The 19,983-nt window shown below is 39.7% G+C and overlaps 1 protein-coding gene across 1 annotated transcript; it reads right to left on the bottom strand.

Annotated features, from left to right (window-relative positions):
- Window positions 1–679: 679 nt before the first annotated feature.
- Window positions 680–19,441, bottom strand: vav1 (vav guanine nucleotide exchange factor 1). Its single transcript, XM_029433291.1, is given in 30 exon segments — window positions 680–881; window positions 969–1,120; window positions 1,560–1,689; window positions 1,800–1,887; window positions 2,405–2,515; window positions 4,273–4,304; window positions 4,839–4,903; window positions 5,625–5,753; window positions 5,756–5,761; window positions 5,852–5,888; window positions 6,315–6,337; window positions 6,550–6,644; window positions 6,747–6,848; window positions 8,061–8,170; window positions 8,257–8,392; window positions 8,497–8,582; window positions 8,672–8,758; window positions 9,505–9,573; window positions 9,687–9,782; window positions 10,617–10,716; window positions 10,818–10,921; window positions 10,997–11,065; window positions 11,180–11,275; window positions 12,064–12,172; window positions 13,300–13,365; window positions 14,243–14,301; window positions 15,990–16,106; window positions 18,389–18,505; window positions 18,608–18,703; window positions 19,286–19,441. Coding segments are annotated over 29 exon segments (2,532 nt in total). The 5' UTR covers window positions 18,695–18,703; window positions 19,286–19,441; the 3' UTR covers window positions 680–827.
- Window positions 19,442–19,983: the final 542 nt, after the last annotated feature.

Raw genomic sequence — 19,983 nt, 5'->3', positions numbered from 1 at the left:
ACAGAATACTTTAACCAGTCTTGTGAGCTTCCTACTTTGTGGCACACGTTTGGGGAAGACCCTTCAAGCATCACAATGCCCCAGTCTTTATGTTAAGCTAGGCATTGCAATGCCACGGTGCACAAAGCGAGCGCCATAAATGACTTTCCCACGTGACTGTCCTTCAACCCCATCCAACACCTGCAGGAGGAACTGGAACACCAGCTGCAAGCCAGGCATCATCACCCAACATCAGCGACAACCTCTTGACCCTGAATGGGAGCAAATCCCTCCAGAAAAGTTCGTTATAGAAGCAGATTAAAGGAATACTTCAACAAAATGAGCATTTTTTAGATCTCGCCCTGTGTTGTCTTGGATTCTTGAAGTTTGTCTCGAATGCTTCCGCGGTGAACAGAATAAAAAAATGGAGGAAAATCTTGAAGAACTGCAGTAAATAGTTTAACAACAGCAAAACTATCAAAACAGCGTTTTTCTTTTGACTTTTCTCCGTTTTTCTTTTTTTATTCTTTGTTCACGTTGGAGGCGTACGAGAAAAATAAAGTTTTCTTCAAGAATTCAAATCGAGTCGATCATTTTGGAGATGAAGTATTCTCTTAATGCCTGTAGTTGACATGCGGGTGTAAAGTTTGAGTGACCGCTTTGTTCCCAGTCAGTTGTACAAACATAAACCAGACATTCATCGTGTCGGCTGAAGAAACATTTTATTCACATCACAGGACAGTCATCAGATCACACCATCTATCTATCTATCTCACACACACACACACACACACACGATCGGAGGAAAGCAGGTGTCACCACGGCCCCCCCACATCTCTGGAGCCACGTCAGCAGTAGTCAGAGTATTCCTCCTCCACATAGTTGGCTGGAAAGAACCCCACCTGGGAACACAGGAGCAGCGCAGGTGAGACGAGACGCACGCTGTACGTGTTGTCATTCTATTGTACGAATGTTTGCAGATTCCTCACCCGTCCGTACACCTCGCCCTTCCACCACCCACTGTGACCTTTCTTGGAGAGGATCTTGATGGTGTCTCCCTCCCTCAGAGACAGCTCTGAGCGGTCCCTGGGGGAGAAGTTATACCTGGCCCTCACGACGCCAAAACTCCTCATGCTGCCTCCTATCGAGGCAGGGTTATTTATAGAGCACATTTAATACACAGACTTTACACTTTACATGATAAATAAATATAAGTGGTTTAATAATACACGGGGACGAAGACTTTGATAAAAAGGCAAAATAAAAGCGTCATTTCAGTGAAAATCAAACATCGACCGCAATATTAGCTCAAAAAAGTCCGAGTTCTTCTGGCAGTTTGTTCCAACACGGACGACATAATAATAATAATTATCACCATGTTTTGTTCTGTAATGTTGCAACACGGATAAGCTTAAAAGATAAGAAAACCGCTTTCTTGTTGAGAGTTTGATGATAAAATTGATACCAATCTCATGTCGATCTGCTCACATGACAAGAAAGCGAATGAGGTCATTTCACAAAATGTCCAACGATTCTTCTAACAGGATCCTAACACGGTGTGAGAAGCGACAGAGATGTACCTGGAGTGTTGATTGGCGTGTCGTCAGGCGAGCTGCTTTGCTCGGGTTGCTTGAAAGGCGTAAGCAGCGTGGTGTCCACATCCTTGAAGTACTCCTTCAAAGAGTTCTCCCGGTAAAACTGAATCATCTCCTAACGCAGGAAGAAGAGCAGTAACGGGAGGAGAGCGTGAGGAACACGGCCACGTATTGCTTCCAGTCAGCGTCATCACATTTTAGCCGGATGAGGTTCGTGAGACTTACGATTAAACCCGTGAACGCTTTCTTCTCATTGATGCGGTACAGGCCTTCAGTGGACGTGATCTTAATGTGTCTGATGTCCATGTTGAACCTGGAGGAGCGGGAAGAGGGTCGTGCAGAAAAGGGAGATGATGATAAAGCAAGTCCTCTGAGATGAATAACATTAAAGGGAAAGTGTTTGGGGTATTTAAACACACAAAGACATTAATGGTGAGTATCGTTTGGTTTGATCTCAGAAGAAGGAAATCAGACGTTTCCACTTCTGTAAAGATTCTTGGCTTTGGTGTGACTATGGTTTTATATACGATCATTGTTTGACCACATTTCAACGACTATGTATCAATTAAAGGACCTGCTTCACATTGAAATGTAATCATTGAAAAGCTGTTATACTGTTTATATACTGTTTATATATTGTAATATTATACTGTAAGTAACCAAGACATCTGAAAAAGCTTCTTTAAATCCCAGATTTAACGGGTATGTAGACAGACCTGTACATTATCAGGTTTGTTTTTACTAAAGAGAGAATCTTCAAACTGTAAACAGAAAATAAAAGATTAAATCTCGATTAAATCTTTTTTACTGATAAATCAGCGAAGGCTTACTTGATGCTGATCGCAAACTCTCCTCCGTCTTTCTGCCGCACGAGGAAAGTTCCATCAGACCGGGACAATAACAGGTTCTTGGCAGCGGTTCTGTCCATGTTCCCTGCGTACCTTCAAGCACAGCGAGGATCAGAACTTTACTCTTTGCTTAAAACGAGACTGTGAAATGTTGGGAAGAAGAAATCTGTGTCTGTTTCAATAACAGTTACAAAGTGTTGCAGTAACACAGTAATAGGTGGTTTATAACACACTATAATGTACAGTAGTGTATACAGACATAGTGTCAGTAGTTATTAATGTACAGTAGTGTATACAGACATAGTGTCAGTAGTTATTAATGTACAGTAGTGTATACAGACATAGTGTCAGTAGTTATTAATGTACAGTAGTGTATACAGACATAGTGTCAGTAGTTATTAATGTACAGTAGTGTATACAGACATAGTGTCAGTAGTTATTAATGTACAGTAGTGTATACAGACATAGTGTCAGTAGTTATTAATGTACAGTAGTGTATACAGGCATAGTGTCAGTAGTTATTAATGTACAGTAGTGTATACAGGCATAGTGTCAGTAGTTATTAATGTACAGTAGTGTATACAGACATAGTGTCAGTAGTTATTAATGTACAGTAGTGTATACAGGCATAGTGTCAGTAGTTATTAATGTACAGTAGTGTATACAGGCATAGTGTCAGTAGTTATTAATGTACAGTAGTGTATACAGACATAGTGTCAGTAGTTATTAATGTACAGTAGTGTATACAGACATAGTGTCAGTAGTTATTAATGTACAGTAGTGTATACAGACATAGTGTCAGTAGTTATTAATGTACAGTAGTGTATACAGACATAGTGTCAGTAGTTATTAATGTACAGTAGTGTATACAGGCATAGTGTCAGTAGTTATTAATGTACAGTAGTGTATACAGACATAGTGTCAGTAGTTATTAATGTACAGTAGTATACAGGCATAGTGTCAGTAGTTATTAATGTACAGTAGTGTATACAGGCATAGTGTCAGTAGTTATTAATGTACAGTAGTGTATACAGACATAGTGTCAGTAGTTATTAATGTACAGTAGTGTATACAGGCATAGTGTCAGTAGTTATTAATGTACAGTAGTGTATACAGACATAGTGTCAGTAGTTATTAATGTACAGTAGTGTATACAGACATAGTGTCAGTAGTTATTAATGTACAGTAGTGTATACAGACATAGTGTCAGTAGTTATTAATGTACAGTAGTATACAGGCATAGTGTCAGTAGTTATTAATGTACAGTAGTATACAGGCATAGTGTCAGTAGTTATTAATGTACAGCATTACTCACAAGTTATAACTTCTCCTATGATGACGTATATCTATATTATTACAGCTGTGTTTCACCAGTCCTAAACTAAAGTGTCCCAAAAGTGAAAAGTGGTGCAGTCAGTGGGTAACTTTGTGTTTTTGTTTTTAATTCCAGTGTCATACTTGACGTCACCACCAGGTGGCACCAAAGGATATCATTTAAAAATCCCATAAGTGGTGAGTTCAGGGACAATACCTGTGCTTTTACAATCAGTTTTTGTATCCATCGTTTGAGTCCTCTAGAGTTAGTAAATCCTTCTTATAGTCATTGGTATCGTGGGGATGGGTGACAAACAACTAAAGGCTACTTTATATAAGGAGGACATCGATGTGAGTTGGTAGAGTTTACAGTTTTTCCCAAAGCTCCTTTAAAAACATGAGCACTTTCTAGTATCCGGTTCTGTTTTTGTGGCTGCTAGTGTTTTCTGTATCAGCTCTGTGGTGCACTGCAACACAGGAGGAAGTAAAGCGATGAGGTTAACCGGTTTTGGAAACGAGTTCCTGTTCATACTCACCAGTTGATGCCAGACAGGTCAGGGGTCTGCCTCTGGGAAAGGGTGAGATCACACAGAGGATAGGAGTAAAACAAAGGTCTGCGTTCTTCACTTCCTAATGCTGCTGATGTTGCTATCTGTACATGAAAACCTGTGCAAGCTGAACAAGGTAAACCCTTTAAACTAATAATCACCAGAACTTCCCAAGTTGATCGCTTACATTAAGACTTTTATATCAGGCTATGAATGATTTAAAATGAAAGAAACATCTGTAAAACCCTTGAGAATATAGTTATGAATGAAACTGGATAGTTTGGTATGTAAGTGCTACTGAAGTGGAGCTCAGAGCCTTTAAAGATACGTATTGTAAAGTTACAGGTGAATAGGGTAAACACATTATTACCAGCTGATAAATAACATTAAGACAAATCTGAAAGGTTATGTTGAAATGAGAAGAGAAGACATGTTTTGCCCAAACTCTCAAAATTGACCAGTGTGTGAAAAAAACAATGTTTTGTGTCTTTTTTTAAAGCTGTTATTGCATTTTTAGTTTTATGTGTTGAGGATCTCGTGCTGCTCGTACTCACAGAGATGTAGGGCTGAACTTTCTGGCAGGGGAACCATCCGGTTGGACCAACAGTCAGGTTCCTTCCCTGAGTGACACACACACAACACATCACATGGCAACATATAAATGAATTATCAAATCACTTAGAAACGAACCATAAAACAAACGACTTCTATGCAGTTGATATTGATCCGAGTCAATTCACACCAACAATGTATGCAGGGATTGTCCGACAGATTAAACAAAGTCATTGTTTGCGTGTTTCTAGTTCTTTTACTGCAACAATTTCATATTACTTACTATTTTCCTGAACAATCTTTTTAGTTTTTAGATTTTAGATGGATAAAAGTGTCTTTACGAGCCTCCATTTGTCTTTATTTTGTGTTCATTTTAAAATAAATAACCATCGTAAATTGCACTTTTGTGAATCTTGACTAGTGAAGTTTTCTGCTTTATCGTGCAACATTAAAATAAGTGACAGATAAAGACACATCAACCTACAAACAATGTCCCATGACAGTGTGACAGTGAGGCAGCAGGACCCCGACACCAAAGCAGCGAAATGGAATTCAGCGACTGGTTTGAATTGTTTTCCAAATTGAAACCTTTTTAAATGACACAAGTGCTGGTCGAGCACGAGGGAGGAAGTGGAACGAGATGCAGAGAGGAAAATTACAAAAGAGACTGAAAGAGACAAAAAAGCATCTCACACCTACACATTAACCACAGGAAACAAGGCTTGAAAACATGTGTGACCCCCCCCTGCCTTCAGTATATAGTTTTGGTTTATGGTTTTTAACGCTACCCTCCCACCATGGCATGTCAGCATCTGCCCGGGTCAGCTCAATGATGTCACCTTTGGTGAGGTGAAGCGGTTGGCCGAAGCCCACGGGGGGCGGCGGCAAGCCATAATACTCGTGACACACCTCCATTTAGGAAATCCTGAGAGCGATGAGGAGAAAGATGTGACGTTGAGGAAGTTTTGGAGAATAAGCAAGAGACACAATCTGCTGTTCAAACATCATTTCTTACCAGCGCTGGAATGTCCGGAGGTCTTCTGTGCTTTATTCTGGAAGAACAAAGAAACTCAAGCAATTGTACTTTTTGCTTCATCTATTATATATATATATATATATATATATATATATATATATATATATATATATATATATATATATATATATATATATATATATATATATATATATATATATATATATAATATATATATATATATATATATATATTATATATATCTATATCTATGTATATATATATATACTATATATATCTATATATTATATATAGATATATATATATCTATATATATCTATCCTTCTCTATCATATCTCTACTATCTATATATATATCTTATATATATATATATATATATATATATATATATATATATATATATATATATATATATATATATATATATAAACTGTATATAAACAAAATATAAAACACATGTCAAAGATAAATGTAGCCTTACCTTCTTCATAGTACCAGCATGATCTGTAATTTGAAGAGAACAATTCATGTAAGAAGTGATAATTATGCAAATTCATGATGATCATAGTAATCACAACACACACACACACACACACACACACACTCACACACTCACACTCACACTCACACTCACACTCACACTCACACTCACACTCTCACACACACACACACACACACACACACACACACACACACACACACACACACACACAAACCTGGGTTTCGTCCGCAGGCAGGGACTCTGCCTAAACATTCTTTATGTGCAGCCATTTTACAGCGAGTGCAGCGATAGCCCTGGAAAAATATCCCTCTGCAGAGGACAGACGGAGAGATTCAGCATCAGAGGACACATGTTTAAAAGAACCGGAGCTAAGAGATGAAATGGAGAGAAACAGCTAGTGAGACAAAACACCTCAACAGCATCGAGCAGGCCTTGCAGGAGGTGGTGTCCTCAAAGCAGTGCATCTGGAAGTCGTGGTTGTTGGCTGTGGAATTATCGGGACACATATTCGACCTGCAAACAGGAAGTACAACTCTTTTGAAAGCGCTCGGGCAACAAGCATTCACAGAAGAAAGTAAAACACTTCAGAATCTATGTGGTGTTCCAGCAGCAACACAGTGCAGATTGAAAATAACCCACTCATGATAATCTTCTATACGGTTGAGCAATCAGCAAAACTGCACAATGACAAGTCAGTGTCTGTGAACAGCAACCTAAATGTATTCACTTCCGTTTCTCTTCTAATGCGTTTTACATGATAATATTTACTGATTGATGAATTGAGATAATAAAATATGTGATTAACTTAAAGGGTTACTTTGTATTTTTCAACCATGAACCTATTTTCCCAACTTTCTGTGTCTAATGGGGAAAACTGTTTTGGAATTGGTTCAGTATTGAGCAAAAGACTGCAATTTAATCCTTGCAGTCAATAGCGCAGTGTCAATGTACGTCTACTGAAAGTGCTTGTTTTTGCCACTGACAGGCTCAGATTGTTAGTATCGAGTGTCTGACAACATTATGGACAGGAGCCTACAGAAAAATGACTCTTTTCTTTACCCTTTGCCTTCTCTAGTGAGTTTGTTTTAACACTATTGCCCGATAGTATAATGCTGCAGCCCGTTTCGCAGCTGCCACCTGCAGCACTGTTCCTCATTGATAGATCATTTTTGAAATAATTCTCTCCCCATTAGTCACTTGGACACAAAAACATAGGAGAATAGGCTCCAGGTTAAAACATACCGAAGATACGCTTTAAACCTGAGATAACTGCCAAATCTTTGGCCACTTGGAGGCAGCAGAAACAAGCTGTGAACATGGAAGTCCCCGGGCAAATGTGAGTCAAATAGTCACTCTCTTTTAGCTCTGTTTTGGTCTCCACCTGAGGGAAATATTCTGCTGCTAAATTCTCCTCTTAGTCTGCAGTATATCTGTCTGCTGTTTGGTGCTGCGCAGGTAGTGTCGAGAAGGGTTAGTGAAAGATGCTTTAAAGGGGGAATTAAGAGGTCTGCGGATCATTCACTGTGAGTTTGTCACTAAAAGCAAATCCTTCCACATTACACATTTGATCCATTATCAGTGTAGAAATATTAATTGTAGTCGCCTTAAAGAACACTGTCCACTTTTATTTGAAGATTGCAGGGACAAGGATTTAAAAAAAGAATGCTGTCTCCATCATCAGATGCTGTGTTAGTACGATGTGTATGTGTGTGTGAGATAACTCACTGGGCCATCTCAAACTGTTCCAACCATTTCTTCTTCAGTTCTCTGGTTTTGAAGAATAAATCATATCCACACCGCCCATAGCCGTCCAGCAGAAGGAACAAATAGGACCACTGTTGACAAACACACATGGTTAGCTTTAAGATGCCTAGTAAATGCACAGACTGGTATACATGGAGCTACAGAGCAGTATAAAGACCTTCTTATTATCCTTTTCTCCTGTGGTTTCGTCTCGTATCTGGTATTGCTGTAGCTCAATGATCTCCTTTAGCTCAAACGTCTCTCCGCTCTTCTTCTTACAGATGAACATGGCCTTATCGAAGAGGAATGCATACCTGACCAACAGCCAAACACGCACACACACACACACACACAAACACCAGATCAGGTAAATGGCATTGACACATGAAAAACACTCTGAGACACAAACGACACACACCTGTCCTGTTTAGACTTTTTCTCCGGGCCGCAGATCTTCAGCTCTCCGTCGATCTTTGGGCGACCATAGAAAGCTAGAGACTGAGTCTAAAGAGCAGAGGACAGTGAGGACGACCAGGGAGGGAACAATAACAGAGAAGACCGAAAGACATTTAAAGCAAAACATGCAACTTCACCATGTTTTCTATGGACAACTGGAAGGTGGTGATCTGTCTGATGATCTCATTGTCTCGCTTCACCTCGTTCACACACTGCGCCAAGTCCTGCAAACACACACACACACACACACACACACACACACACACACACACACACACACACACACACACACACACACACTTGCTGTGACATAAACACACAAACTGTAAAACTGCAATTAATAGCCGAGGCTTTAATTAGCTTCAATCACAGAGCTCATATATTTGGGGAAGGTGTCTGTATGGGACTTTAATTCCTTTCACACAAAACTCTTGCTTAGCAAAGGTAGTAAATAATATCAAATTGTATTTAAACCAGTATGAAACTACTGTATGAAAAAGTAGGCAAATAACATAACATATCAATTACAAATAATCCATTTGCTTGCTCTATGACACCTGAGGATTCACGGCTCAGAACCCTCCTGCCCGTCAGCAAAACTAAAAGGTTTTGTAGCCAGCAGGGTAACGAAACAAGGATAACCCAACAACACGGTACAGGAAGAAGAGAAAATATTGTTTATCTGTCAGTTAAAGTGCGGTCTTCGTTTGATGAACACATTTTGTTTTTAATGAAGAACAGTTTGGATTCTTTGTACGGTCTAAAAGAATATAATAATAAAAGAACTGTGGAGAATCTAACCGGTCGAATGATGTGGACCATTTCCATTTTGACAAAAGTTAACCGGCGTCTAACTGAAACCTGCGTTTATTTGTCAAAGCGTGGAGCCACACCCTGCGAGTACAAGGGACACGCCCTCTAATTGGGGCTCGGCTTTTAATTGAATGTTTTTGTCTACATACACACTTACTCTCATGGCATCAAGAGCTGTGCGGAGGTTCTCCTTCTCTGTAGGGTCAGTGGTGTGCTTCAACAGCTCCTGCAGGCACACACAGACACATTATAGACCAGCTGGAACATGCACAGGCATAATGCAGCAGCCACACACACACACACACACACACACACACACACACACACACACACACCTACCTGTAACAGCAGGTGATATTTGAGGACCCTCTGCATAGGGACCATGAGTAAATCTCTGAGAGAAAAACGTCGACTATTTGCTCTGTTTGAACACTCCTGAGAGAGAGAGAGAGAGAGAGAGAGAGAGAGAGAGAGAGAGAGAGAGAGAGAGAGAGAGAGAGACAGACAGACAGAGAGAGAGAGAGAGAGAGAGAGAGAGACAGACAGACAGACAGAGAGAGAGTAAGAGAGAGACAGAGAGAGAGAGAGAGAGAGAGAGAGAGAGAGAGAGAGACGAGAGAGAGAGAGAGAGTAAGAGAGAGAGACAGAGAGAGAGAGAGCAGAGAGAGAGAGAGAGAGAGAGACAGAGGAGAAGAGAGAGAGAGAGAGAGAGTGAGAGAAGAGAGAGAGAGAGACAACAGAGAGAGAGAGAGAGAGAGACACAGAGAGAGAGACAGAGAGAGAGAGTGAGAAAGAGAGAGAGAAGAACAGAGAGAGCACAGAGAGAGAGAGAGAGAGAGAGAGAGAGAGAGAGAGAGAGAGAGAGAGAGAGAGATAAATGAGTAACATCAGCAGTAAACCGGAGATGTGTTAAGAATATGTTGTGCGACAGAAGCAGCCTTCCCACCGGTTTTCCTTGTTGCCAAACGCAGTATTGAAACAAAAGATTCCCCAGAAAGCTTTTTCCATGTAGACCATCATTACAAAAGCTACGTCTGACAGGACACACAGGTCACAAGTCATTACTATTTGTATTAAAAAGTTTAAAAGCGCAGAAATAATGTACAGTGACCTTTAGTTCAGACTGAATCGGCACAAATTTCACCCTGAAACGATCCGAAACTATTTCATACCTTTATCAAAGAGAAACACTTCTGCTGTGTGATAAATGACTGTTTGGTGTCCCACTTCCCCTGTGCGTCTGTGTTTTAGAGAGTGAGTCTTCCTCACCTCCAGCTTCATTCTGATGTCCTCCCTCATATTCGAAAGCTTGTCGAGGTGTTTTGTTGCCGCTTCCACTTGACTACAGTAACGACCGTACAGTAAGAGTCTGAGGGGGGTAAAGTTTATTAGAACATAAGATAAGATGCATGTATTTGCAGCGTAACTGTATAGCAGAAAAAGGTGTGTGTGTGTGTGTGTGTTTTGTACCTTTCCTTATAGTTCAGAAACACCTGGTAAAGGGTCTTGGCTCCATAATCTAGGATTGAACGCCGGACCTCCTCCAACAAATTAAGATGGGTGCCGGCCAAATCCTACAAACACACAGAAAACATGTAAACAAGGGTTGATACATGAAGGTGAACATGAACTGTGCACTCCTCTCGTACCTCTATGTTGATGAAGATGCTCTCCATGTCTTGAACCTGGAGAAACTTTTTAAGCGGCTTCATAAAGTGCTGCACAAAGAAAAAACATGTTACTCTCTTTAAATGTGTGTATAAATGCGTGCTGTGTGCTTATGTGTGTGTGAGTGACTGATTCTGCGTGTGTACATGCAGGGATCTGCTCACCTGTAATATGGATTGCAGTGTATCGGAGTATTTCTCTTCCGTCTGTCTGATCTCCTGCAGGCAGCACTCTCGTTTGTCTACCCCAGTCTTCTGCTGCTGCAGAAACACACACAAGAACATGATGAAGCATGAAGAGACCAGACCAGATGATATTTAAGATTTGTTTTAAAAGTCTCTCTCTTTAGCACCCCCCCCACTGTTGAGGATTGTATTCATCATATTGGCAGTTCGTTTGACATTCTCTCCTTTTTTTTGGTGCTGAAAGTCATTTTTGGTACTTTTGGCTGAATTTTTGGTTGTTTTTAGAAGAAATCTTTCCATTGACAAAAAAAGGAAAGATAATGGTATCTTTCCCTTGATGCCTTGTTCCTGTATAACCCAGAATCTCATTTACATCAGCAGTCGTAGCAGATTGTGCTTTGATGAATTATGTAGCTGGGTGACATTTAGACTAAATGTATTTCCTGGATGGGGCTGCTATCTGAAGTTAACAGTTAAAGTAGATCCTATCTGCAAATGGAGTCTCTACGCAACTGTGGGTGGTTTGGATCAGTGGTTCCCAATCTGAAGGTCATAACAACCATAAAGAGAATCTGAGGGATCACGACATGATGAACAGGATAAGAAAGCAGGAAGATTCGTCTTCTGCTCCACAAAATGAGGTTTATTTTGTCTTCTTATACATCTTCTTGCAATGTACTGAATCATTTCTCCTACTAAGGTAATAATCTAAATGCAACCAGTGACGAGGTCTCAGGTAAGAGGTCAGAAGAAAACATGCTTGGGAACCACTGATTTAGAGGATTTTATCTTCTACATATATATAACTGCACAACTATCGTGGTCAAAGCTTCCAGGTTCCTTTTAGTTTGAGGTTCACTCACAGTTTCAGGTTGTTCATCCACTCTCATCAAGTCTTCATAGATTTCATCTCCTTCGTTCTCCTCGTCCTCCACAAAGTCGTACAAGTCATCATCCTCGTCCACTGTGTCACTGATACACACGATACACGTCCACAACATTGTTATCGTCACAGTATGTTTTCTTGTCTTCGTTAACGTCACGACAGAGAACATTTATTCACTCCACTGAGAGGTCAGAGGTCACTGAACCAATCCTGTGGATTCAATGTGTTGCTTTGAGATGCCGGAGCATGATGGATACTAACCCTAACCCAATCTCTGTAATTATTCTCTTTATTTCCCCACACATGTTAAACTATATGTGTATTATGTGCTGTAGATGAATAATTAGCGGAGACAGAGTGTGGTCATGTTTGAATTCTGGAAAACATAGAATAAAAAATGTCTTTAATTCACTGCTCAAATAGGAAACGCTGAAGTAAATACATTTACAAAACAACGTGCAGTGATAATAAAAGTAATATGTGTGTGTTATTAACTGCGGCTTCATATTGGCATTAATGCCCCGTTTTTATATGATTTTTAAAATGTAATTTAACTTTTAAAAACTTCAGCTGCCTCAATTATAAAATCACCTATTTATTTTTTATATTGTTCAAGTTCCGAACAAAAACTACAAGTGAAAAGAAAAAGATACATTTTAATGATGCGATGTTTGGACCATCCGACTTCATAAGCATAATATTGTTTTTATGTACAAAATAGATGTGTTTGGGATGACGGGTGTTTTCTCTAATTGCAGGTGCAATTGTCATTTTTGCATCCTGTTTTGTTTTTACACGGACATGTTGCATCATTACATTTTCTGTGGAAGGAGACGATCATTGGAAATAAAAACTCTCCTGTCTCCTAATTGCTCATTTTGTTCTATTTGCCATACGGCTTGTGAACTTCAGGGTCAACTAGAAGTATTTGTTTTGTTTAATAACTGCTTTCTTGCACATATTTATTTGTATTTCTTGCAGTTGTCATGGCCTGTATGTTTGCCATGTGTTGCTGATGCGTGTTAATTGTCCCCTGCACAAGCTATCAGCAAACACTGGAAGTGGACTCTGCTGTATGAATCATTTGTGTAACTATGTACAGTATCACACCAAACACAGATAATGCTATTGACCAAAACAATAAAAACACAACAAACAGGAAGCTCTCTTTATCCTCAAGATTATTTTAAGATTATTGTAGGAAAAGACTCACTCTATCAGGTCAGACAGGCCGCTGTAGATCTCCTCATCAGGAGTGCATCCTCCCAAAGGGAAAGGCCTGCAGGTGGAGAAAGTAGGTGAAGTGAGAATGACATTAAAATGCAGGTTGTGCTTTCCCATTGAATTCATGTTGTAGGCGGAAGTATACTATTACTGCTGCGGCGCTACACAACACTGTATATCAGCCTTTGCCACGAAAACTGTCATCAAATGCCATTAAGGTTAAGGTTATAATCTACAAAACCTTTCAACAATATCCAGTTTTAACAGGAGAAATCTTTCTGCTTTTATCTGCTACTCCACACAAAAACAAACACAGACTCTGCTTCATGAAATCAATTTTACATTTTACATTATAAATCTCTATTGAAGACTTGTTTCGATCACATTCAGAGCGGCATGCGAACAAAGGAACGAACAGGCGCCAATTATGATGCGAGAAATGTTTGAGTTTAACAATTCAACTGCACTTTACACGGTACTTTACGTGACTATTTCCTTTTTATGTTACTTATTAACTTCTTTGCAGATTATTAATACAAAATATAAATCAACTAATAGATCATTAACTATTCTTAAGGAATGAATCCAGCAGGCAGTAAATAAAGTAGTTAAAACGAGTTCCACCTTCACCAGCTGCAACATTAGTGACGTGTGCACATTAATGCATCATCGTCGCAATAAAAACTACAGCACATATATCATTCTGCATAATGAGTACTTTTAGTACTGCTATTACTTTTGTACTTCTTCCACCACTGCAATATAGTAAAATACAGTTGTAATAATATAGAATATTTCTCTTGACAAATACTCTACAACACTAAACCCCTAAAGTGTCCTTATATCTGTGTTATAAACCATTTATTACATGTTTACATACTGCTTATAACGGCTAAAAAGGGGGGTGTAAAGTTAGGTGTTAAGCTACTTACTGGAGTCTTCTTTGTGTAGCAATGGATGTATGAGAGAGGATGGACAACGTGTCTATAACCTGTCACACACAGAGACACACAGTATGCAGTTAGTATTTCCCGAACAGAGAGAAAGAGTAAGAGCAGTTTCACACTTTACAAAATTGACGCTGAATAATTCTGCTCTGACCTGCTTTCACTCCTATTCTTACACTATTTGACTGTTTAAGTGAGAACTGCAGTATCATGGTGACTGATCTAAAAAAAAAAACAATTTCATCAGAGATGTGATCAGAAACAGACTCCGAGACGTCACGTGCCAAATGAAATGGACGGTTTTTTCTGATTAAGCAACAACGTCGGTCACCGAGCTCTTCTATCTCTGCCTATCTGGTCTTGCTGTTACGCATTTTAAGATGTTATAACCTCTTCCTCTCCAAAATATACTTAGACTTCTGTTGTGACTGAAACTCAGTCATGACTCTTCTGGTGATATAAAATAAACATACCGTCTAAATAAAGACTACATTTCTCAGTCAGTACTGCTGAACCTTTCTGTCTGATTTCTACTTCGATCCAAGACAGAGAGAGGGGGAAAGACGTAACAAGAAGTGAAAGTCTGAAGGAGAAGTTTAGAGAGAAGGCATTTGAATGCACTGACTTACAGTAATCTTGTCATCTAATTACCAGACTTTAAAGTGATAGCTCAACATTTTTTGGGGAAATATTATTAGCCTTCTGGTGGAGAAGTAGATGAGAAGAACGATACCACACTCATGTTTGTCCGTTAAATATAAAGCTACTGCCAGCAGCCGATTAGCTTAGCTTAGCACAAATGCTGGAAACACGGTGGAACCAGCTAGCCTGGCTCTGTCCAAAGTTAACAACAAGGTACACTATCTCATATCTTTATGGCTTGGATTTCTGGATTTACTTTACTTTCTTCTATTTGTATGAACACTTTTAGAAGGAGCCCGAGAACCAAGAATTTCAATTGCCAACGACCTTTACTGTAATTGCTGTGCACATGACAATAAAGAACATGAACACAAGCCACATACCTACATCTAAACCTCCTAATTGTAATATGTTGATTGTTTATTCCGTACAAAAATGGAAGTGTTGGTGTTTTTTAAAACTTCTTGGAACACCAAAAAAACAACGTTTACTTGTAATGGAGTATTTTCAGTGTGGCACTACTACTTTTACTTAAGTGTAGGAGCTGAATACTTCTTCTACCGCTGTAGATCATGCTGTTCAGATAACACCACGCCTGTGTTTACTGTATTTGATTGTACTGGTTGACTGACTGGAAGCAGTAAAGTTGAAAGTATGTAAAGTGAAAGTATCACTCTGTAAAACTAAACAAAAAGAACAAGTAAGGTGAAAACTCCACACCTCCTGTTGACTCATTTTGTTCTTAAAGACTTTGCTTCTACTTACTTTGTACATACGGTTCAAAACAAGTGCATATTTCAAATCCCCTTTTTGTTCACACTAAAGTGCGGCGGCTGCGCTGCACCAAAAGTGCCGCTTCAAATTTAAAATCACCAAACTGCTTCCTGTGAGGGCTGTGTGGGTGTCTGCAAGCTGCAGTGAGGAGTCAGGACTCTGCACTCACTTGTGACTTCTACTACAATGACTGGAGTATGTTTCCCTCATGATGCAGGAGTCATAATTACTGTACTGTAATGTCTAGAGAAATAGACTGACAGATAGATGGGTAGATAGATAGAGAGATAGATTGATTCATGTGGTGGAGTGATACCTTTGCGAAGTCTCGAACATCAAACAGGTCAAAGGCCTCAAACAGTTCACTCTTTTTGAGATCAAACTTCTCCTGACAGACTCCTAGAAATGTCCGGATATTCTTCAGGCACAGGAACTAATAACAAACACAAACACAAACATTTATCAACAACAATTCTGATTCTATTAAGAGTTTAAGTCATTTATCAAAGAACAAGACTCTACAGCCGCACTGGAGCTTATGTGAGGCTAAATGCTAACATTAGCGTGCTAGCATGAGCACAATGACAATGTCAATCATGTTAAGCAGATATAATATGTATTACCATGTTCACCCTTATTGTGTAGCATTTTAGCATAATTGATAATTAGCATGGAATGAACTCAAGTTTTTGGTCATGAACTTACATTTTGGGATAAATTACATTTCTGACCTCATCGTCAGAGGATCATCAAACAAAGTCAGTAGATTCATCAACTGAAAACCATTAATGTCTGTACTTAGAGGTGATGTGAGGTGATGAGATCACCACAGTGAGCGTGACTCATCTTCTGGGGAACATGAATGTCTGTATAGCATTTAATTCATGGCGATGTTAACATTTAAAAGAGAAAATAATGTGAAATTACAAATAGAAGATAAACGTAATGCAGGCTCATATAAAGCACATACATCACACACATTCATAGATATTGTTGAACATTACAGAATCAAAGTATTGTTAATATCATGTTGCAGATTATTTTACTTTCCCACATTAAGTGACATAGATACCAAATAAACATTCGCACTTTATAGCAAGGTGTGTCGAAATGCTTCTCAGCCGCACGGGCCGCAGGAACACGAAGAGCAATGGACCGACACAAAGAAATGTCTGGTACTAAAAGAAGCGGTACGACGGGCAGACAGACTTTTATAACTTAAATATAAAAGAAACCGCAGAGAGTGCAGTGCACGGGATGACTGACATGGTGGTCAGATATATGTCGTTTTACACCACTTCCTGAACCAGCTCTCTCTCTCGCTCTCTGTGTGTCTCTGTGTGTGTCTCTGTCTCTCTCTCTCTCTCTCTGTCTGTTCAGCAGTGGGAAATGCGGAACTCTAATTTGAGAAAAGAGGAAACGTCGACTTTAAACTGATACTGCAGCACATGTCACATCACTCTGTGAGGAGTGCACACAGGCACACATACATCCCTGCTGCTGCTAATGTAGTGTTGCAAAAGCAGAGGGATGATTCTCTATTGTGTGTAATATCATCAAGTGTGTGTGTGTGTGTGTGTGTGTGTGTGTGTGTGTGTGTGTGTGTGTGTGTGTGTGTGTGTGTGTGTGTGTGTGTGTGTGTGTGTGTGTGTGTACACGTCAGAGTGGTCTCCCATCGTCATTAATCACCGGATGTTTCTTAACCACTCTTGACCTCATAGGATTTCCCAGAGTTTCCCATGCACGTGTCGCAGCACATTAACCCTGAACACACACACACACACACACACAGCATTTAGGACATCACAGAGAGTCCATATGAAAAATGATCAAGGACTTCCCAGCAGACATTTAGGCCAACCACGTGACAACCTGTCTCTTCTTCTTTGTCATACTCTCTCGTTCTCTGTCTTTCTCGTTTCTTCATTTCTTACTTCTGCCAGATTATGTTTTTAATCCAGTTTGTTTGTGTGCCTGTTAATCCCTTACAGCTCAAAAAGCTTGACATTAGGTTTTAATGAAAGACAGTCCATGATCCAAATTCATAGTATGGATCTGGATCCAGGGAAAGATTTCTTAGAGGAGAAGATCGATGTGTGATAAATATGCTGCAGCCAACAGCTGATTATTTAATTTGAGCATAAATGCTTTTGTTACAGGGGGAAACAAAGTTAAGAAATCTGCCTACCAGCATTTCTAAAGCGCAAAACATTAACACGTTATATCTCGTTTGTATAATGGGTACAAACAACTAAATGTTAATACAACAATTTTCTTCAGATATAACGTGATGATTATTGAGCTTTAGATGCGCTGGTCGGCAACTTTTGTTACTGTTTGACCGTTTAAGTTGATTGCACCTGTATGCAACACTATTGCCCAAGCAAAATTCCCCCTATGGGACAATGAAGCATATTTTATATTGACAAAATCTCAGATTTTTTAAGGTTCAATACTGGAGCTTTTCGCAGTGTATGTCCTCTCCGAGTACTTTCTATTTTTTCTCTTTGTCTGTCCTTCTTCCTCTTCATCTCCTCTTTACTCTCGACACCTCCACACTTCCCTAATGTGATCAGATATAAATCACATTATTTTCCTATCGGACAGCCGTGGGGCTTCAGTGCTGCTGCCTGGTCGCTATGGAAATGGATCAGGAAAAGGTTTGTGTGTGTGTGTGTGTGTGTGTGTGTGTGTGTGTGTGTGTGTGTGTGTTACCTGAGACATCTGTGGGCGCAGGTTGATCTCTCTCAGGTTGACGGCCTGAGGCATCAGGTTGTTGAGCAACTGGCAGAGCAGCACTCCATCTCTCAGAGCCTGAGCCAGGTCACACACCTGGCACAGCACACACATGCACAAAATCAGATTAAGGAACCATGACAGGATGTGTGTTCATGTGCAGGTGTGTGTATATTGTTTGTGAAACAGCTGATTTACCTGTGCGCCGTCCCATGTCACCCGGTGGTTCTCAGGAAGAACTCGACATTCGATCAGCCACATCGCACACTGCCGCCACAACTCCATATTTGTTTTCTGACGGATTGATCAATAGATGGGATATGAGGCCAAGTTACAGCACAAACATTCTCACAGACACAATATTCAGTGATCACTACGGGCCTGTGCAACAATCTGTAGCAGTAAATCAGTCAGATCACATTAACGCTCTCCTGACTATCAGAGAGGAGTCAGCTTCACAAGAGGCCAGGAACAAACCTTTATAGATCATTTGTGGAGTTTACACTGAATTCAATTGAAATGTATTCACGCTTATGAAAACCTTTTGAAGCGTGACAACTTTTTCTCCCGCCTTACGCAAGTAAAGTAGCTCAGTATCTCACTTTGTCACAGTTTAACTTCTCCTACTACTCTTTTTTTTTTTTTTTATCAAACTAGAACCTGGATATGGAAATAAGGATATGGTCTGAGAGGAAACCAGTTGGCCTACAGCGAACACTGAGCAGTCACTCTCACTCCGTCCTTTACAGTGAAATATCGAAGCGGCCGTTTTTAAACTCAGTAAAATAACAAAAAGAAAGCCACAACTCCACTAGAAGACTTCCTTATTTTCTAACTGCATATCAGGGTGTGATGAGTATTACAATCAGCTCTCACCTTCAGTTTCTCCTGCCAGTTCTATGTCTTCTTTCTCAATGTTCTTCTCCTTTCATTATCTCATTGTCAGACTTCAGCGCTCTTGTTCTGCCTTTCTTCCGTGGTGGGTGTTCTGCAGAGCTGCACTGTGTCGAAAGACTTTTAACTTCATCCCGCAACTTCCTTTTTCCTCTGACGCACCCTGACAATCGCATACACACTCACAGATGTGCACACACACACGCATGCAAAAACAGAGCATGATCTCCGTGTGAAATTATGTGTATTGCATGTGTACAAGAGATCAGATAGAATAAGAGCAAGCGTGCATGTGTGTGTGTGTGTGTGTGTGTGTGTGTGTGTGTGTGTACTTGCAAGTGCAGTGCAGAACATGAGTTTATCAAGAGATAAATGTGTTGCAACCTAAACAGTATTTAGCCCGCAAACAAACATCGAATGCGGTCAATGACCTTATTTGAGGGATGTAGTCGATGCATATGCAAGTGTTATTTAAGTATGCACAATTTAGAGACATCAAGTTAAACGTTTCTTTACAAAGATTCATTATTATTATTTTTTAATACTACAATAATCACACAATAACTAAATCTGTCACGGTATCTTAAGAGGAAAATAAAGAAGGACAATCCTCATCTATGATTGAACAGCTCATATATCATTTGGGAAGTCTGTTTTAAAGTTGAGCAGCAGAGAGACAG

The sequence above is a fragment of the Cottoperca gobio genome, chromosome 1 (genome assembly GCF_900634415.1).
Source record: "Cottoperca gobio chromosome 1, fCotGob3.1, whole genome shotgun sequence".
Lineage (NCBI taxonomy): Eukaryota > Metazoa > Chordata > Actinopteri > Perciformes > Bovichtidae > Cottoperca > Cottoperca gobio.
The sequence above is the reverse complement of the archived record's forward strand: the minus strand, read 5'-3'. Positions and strand labels throughout refer to the sequence as shown.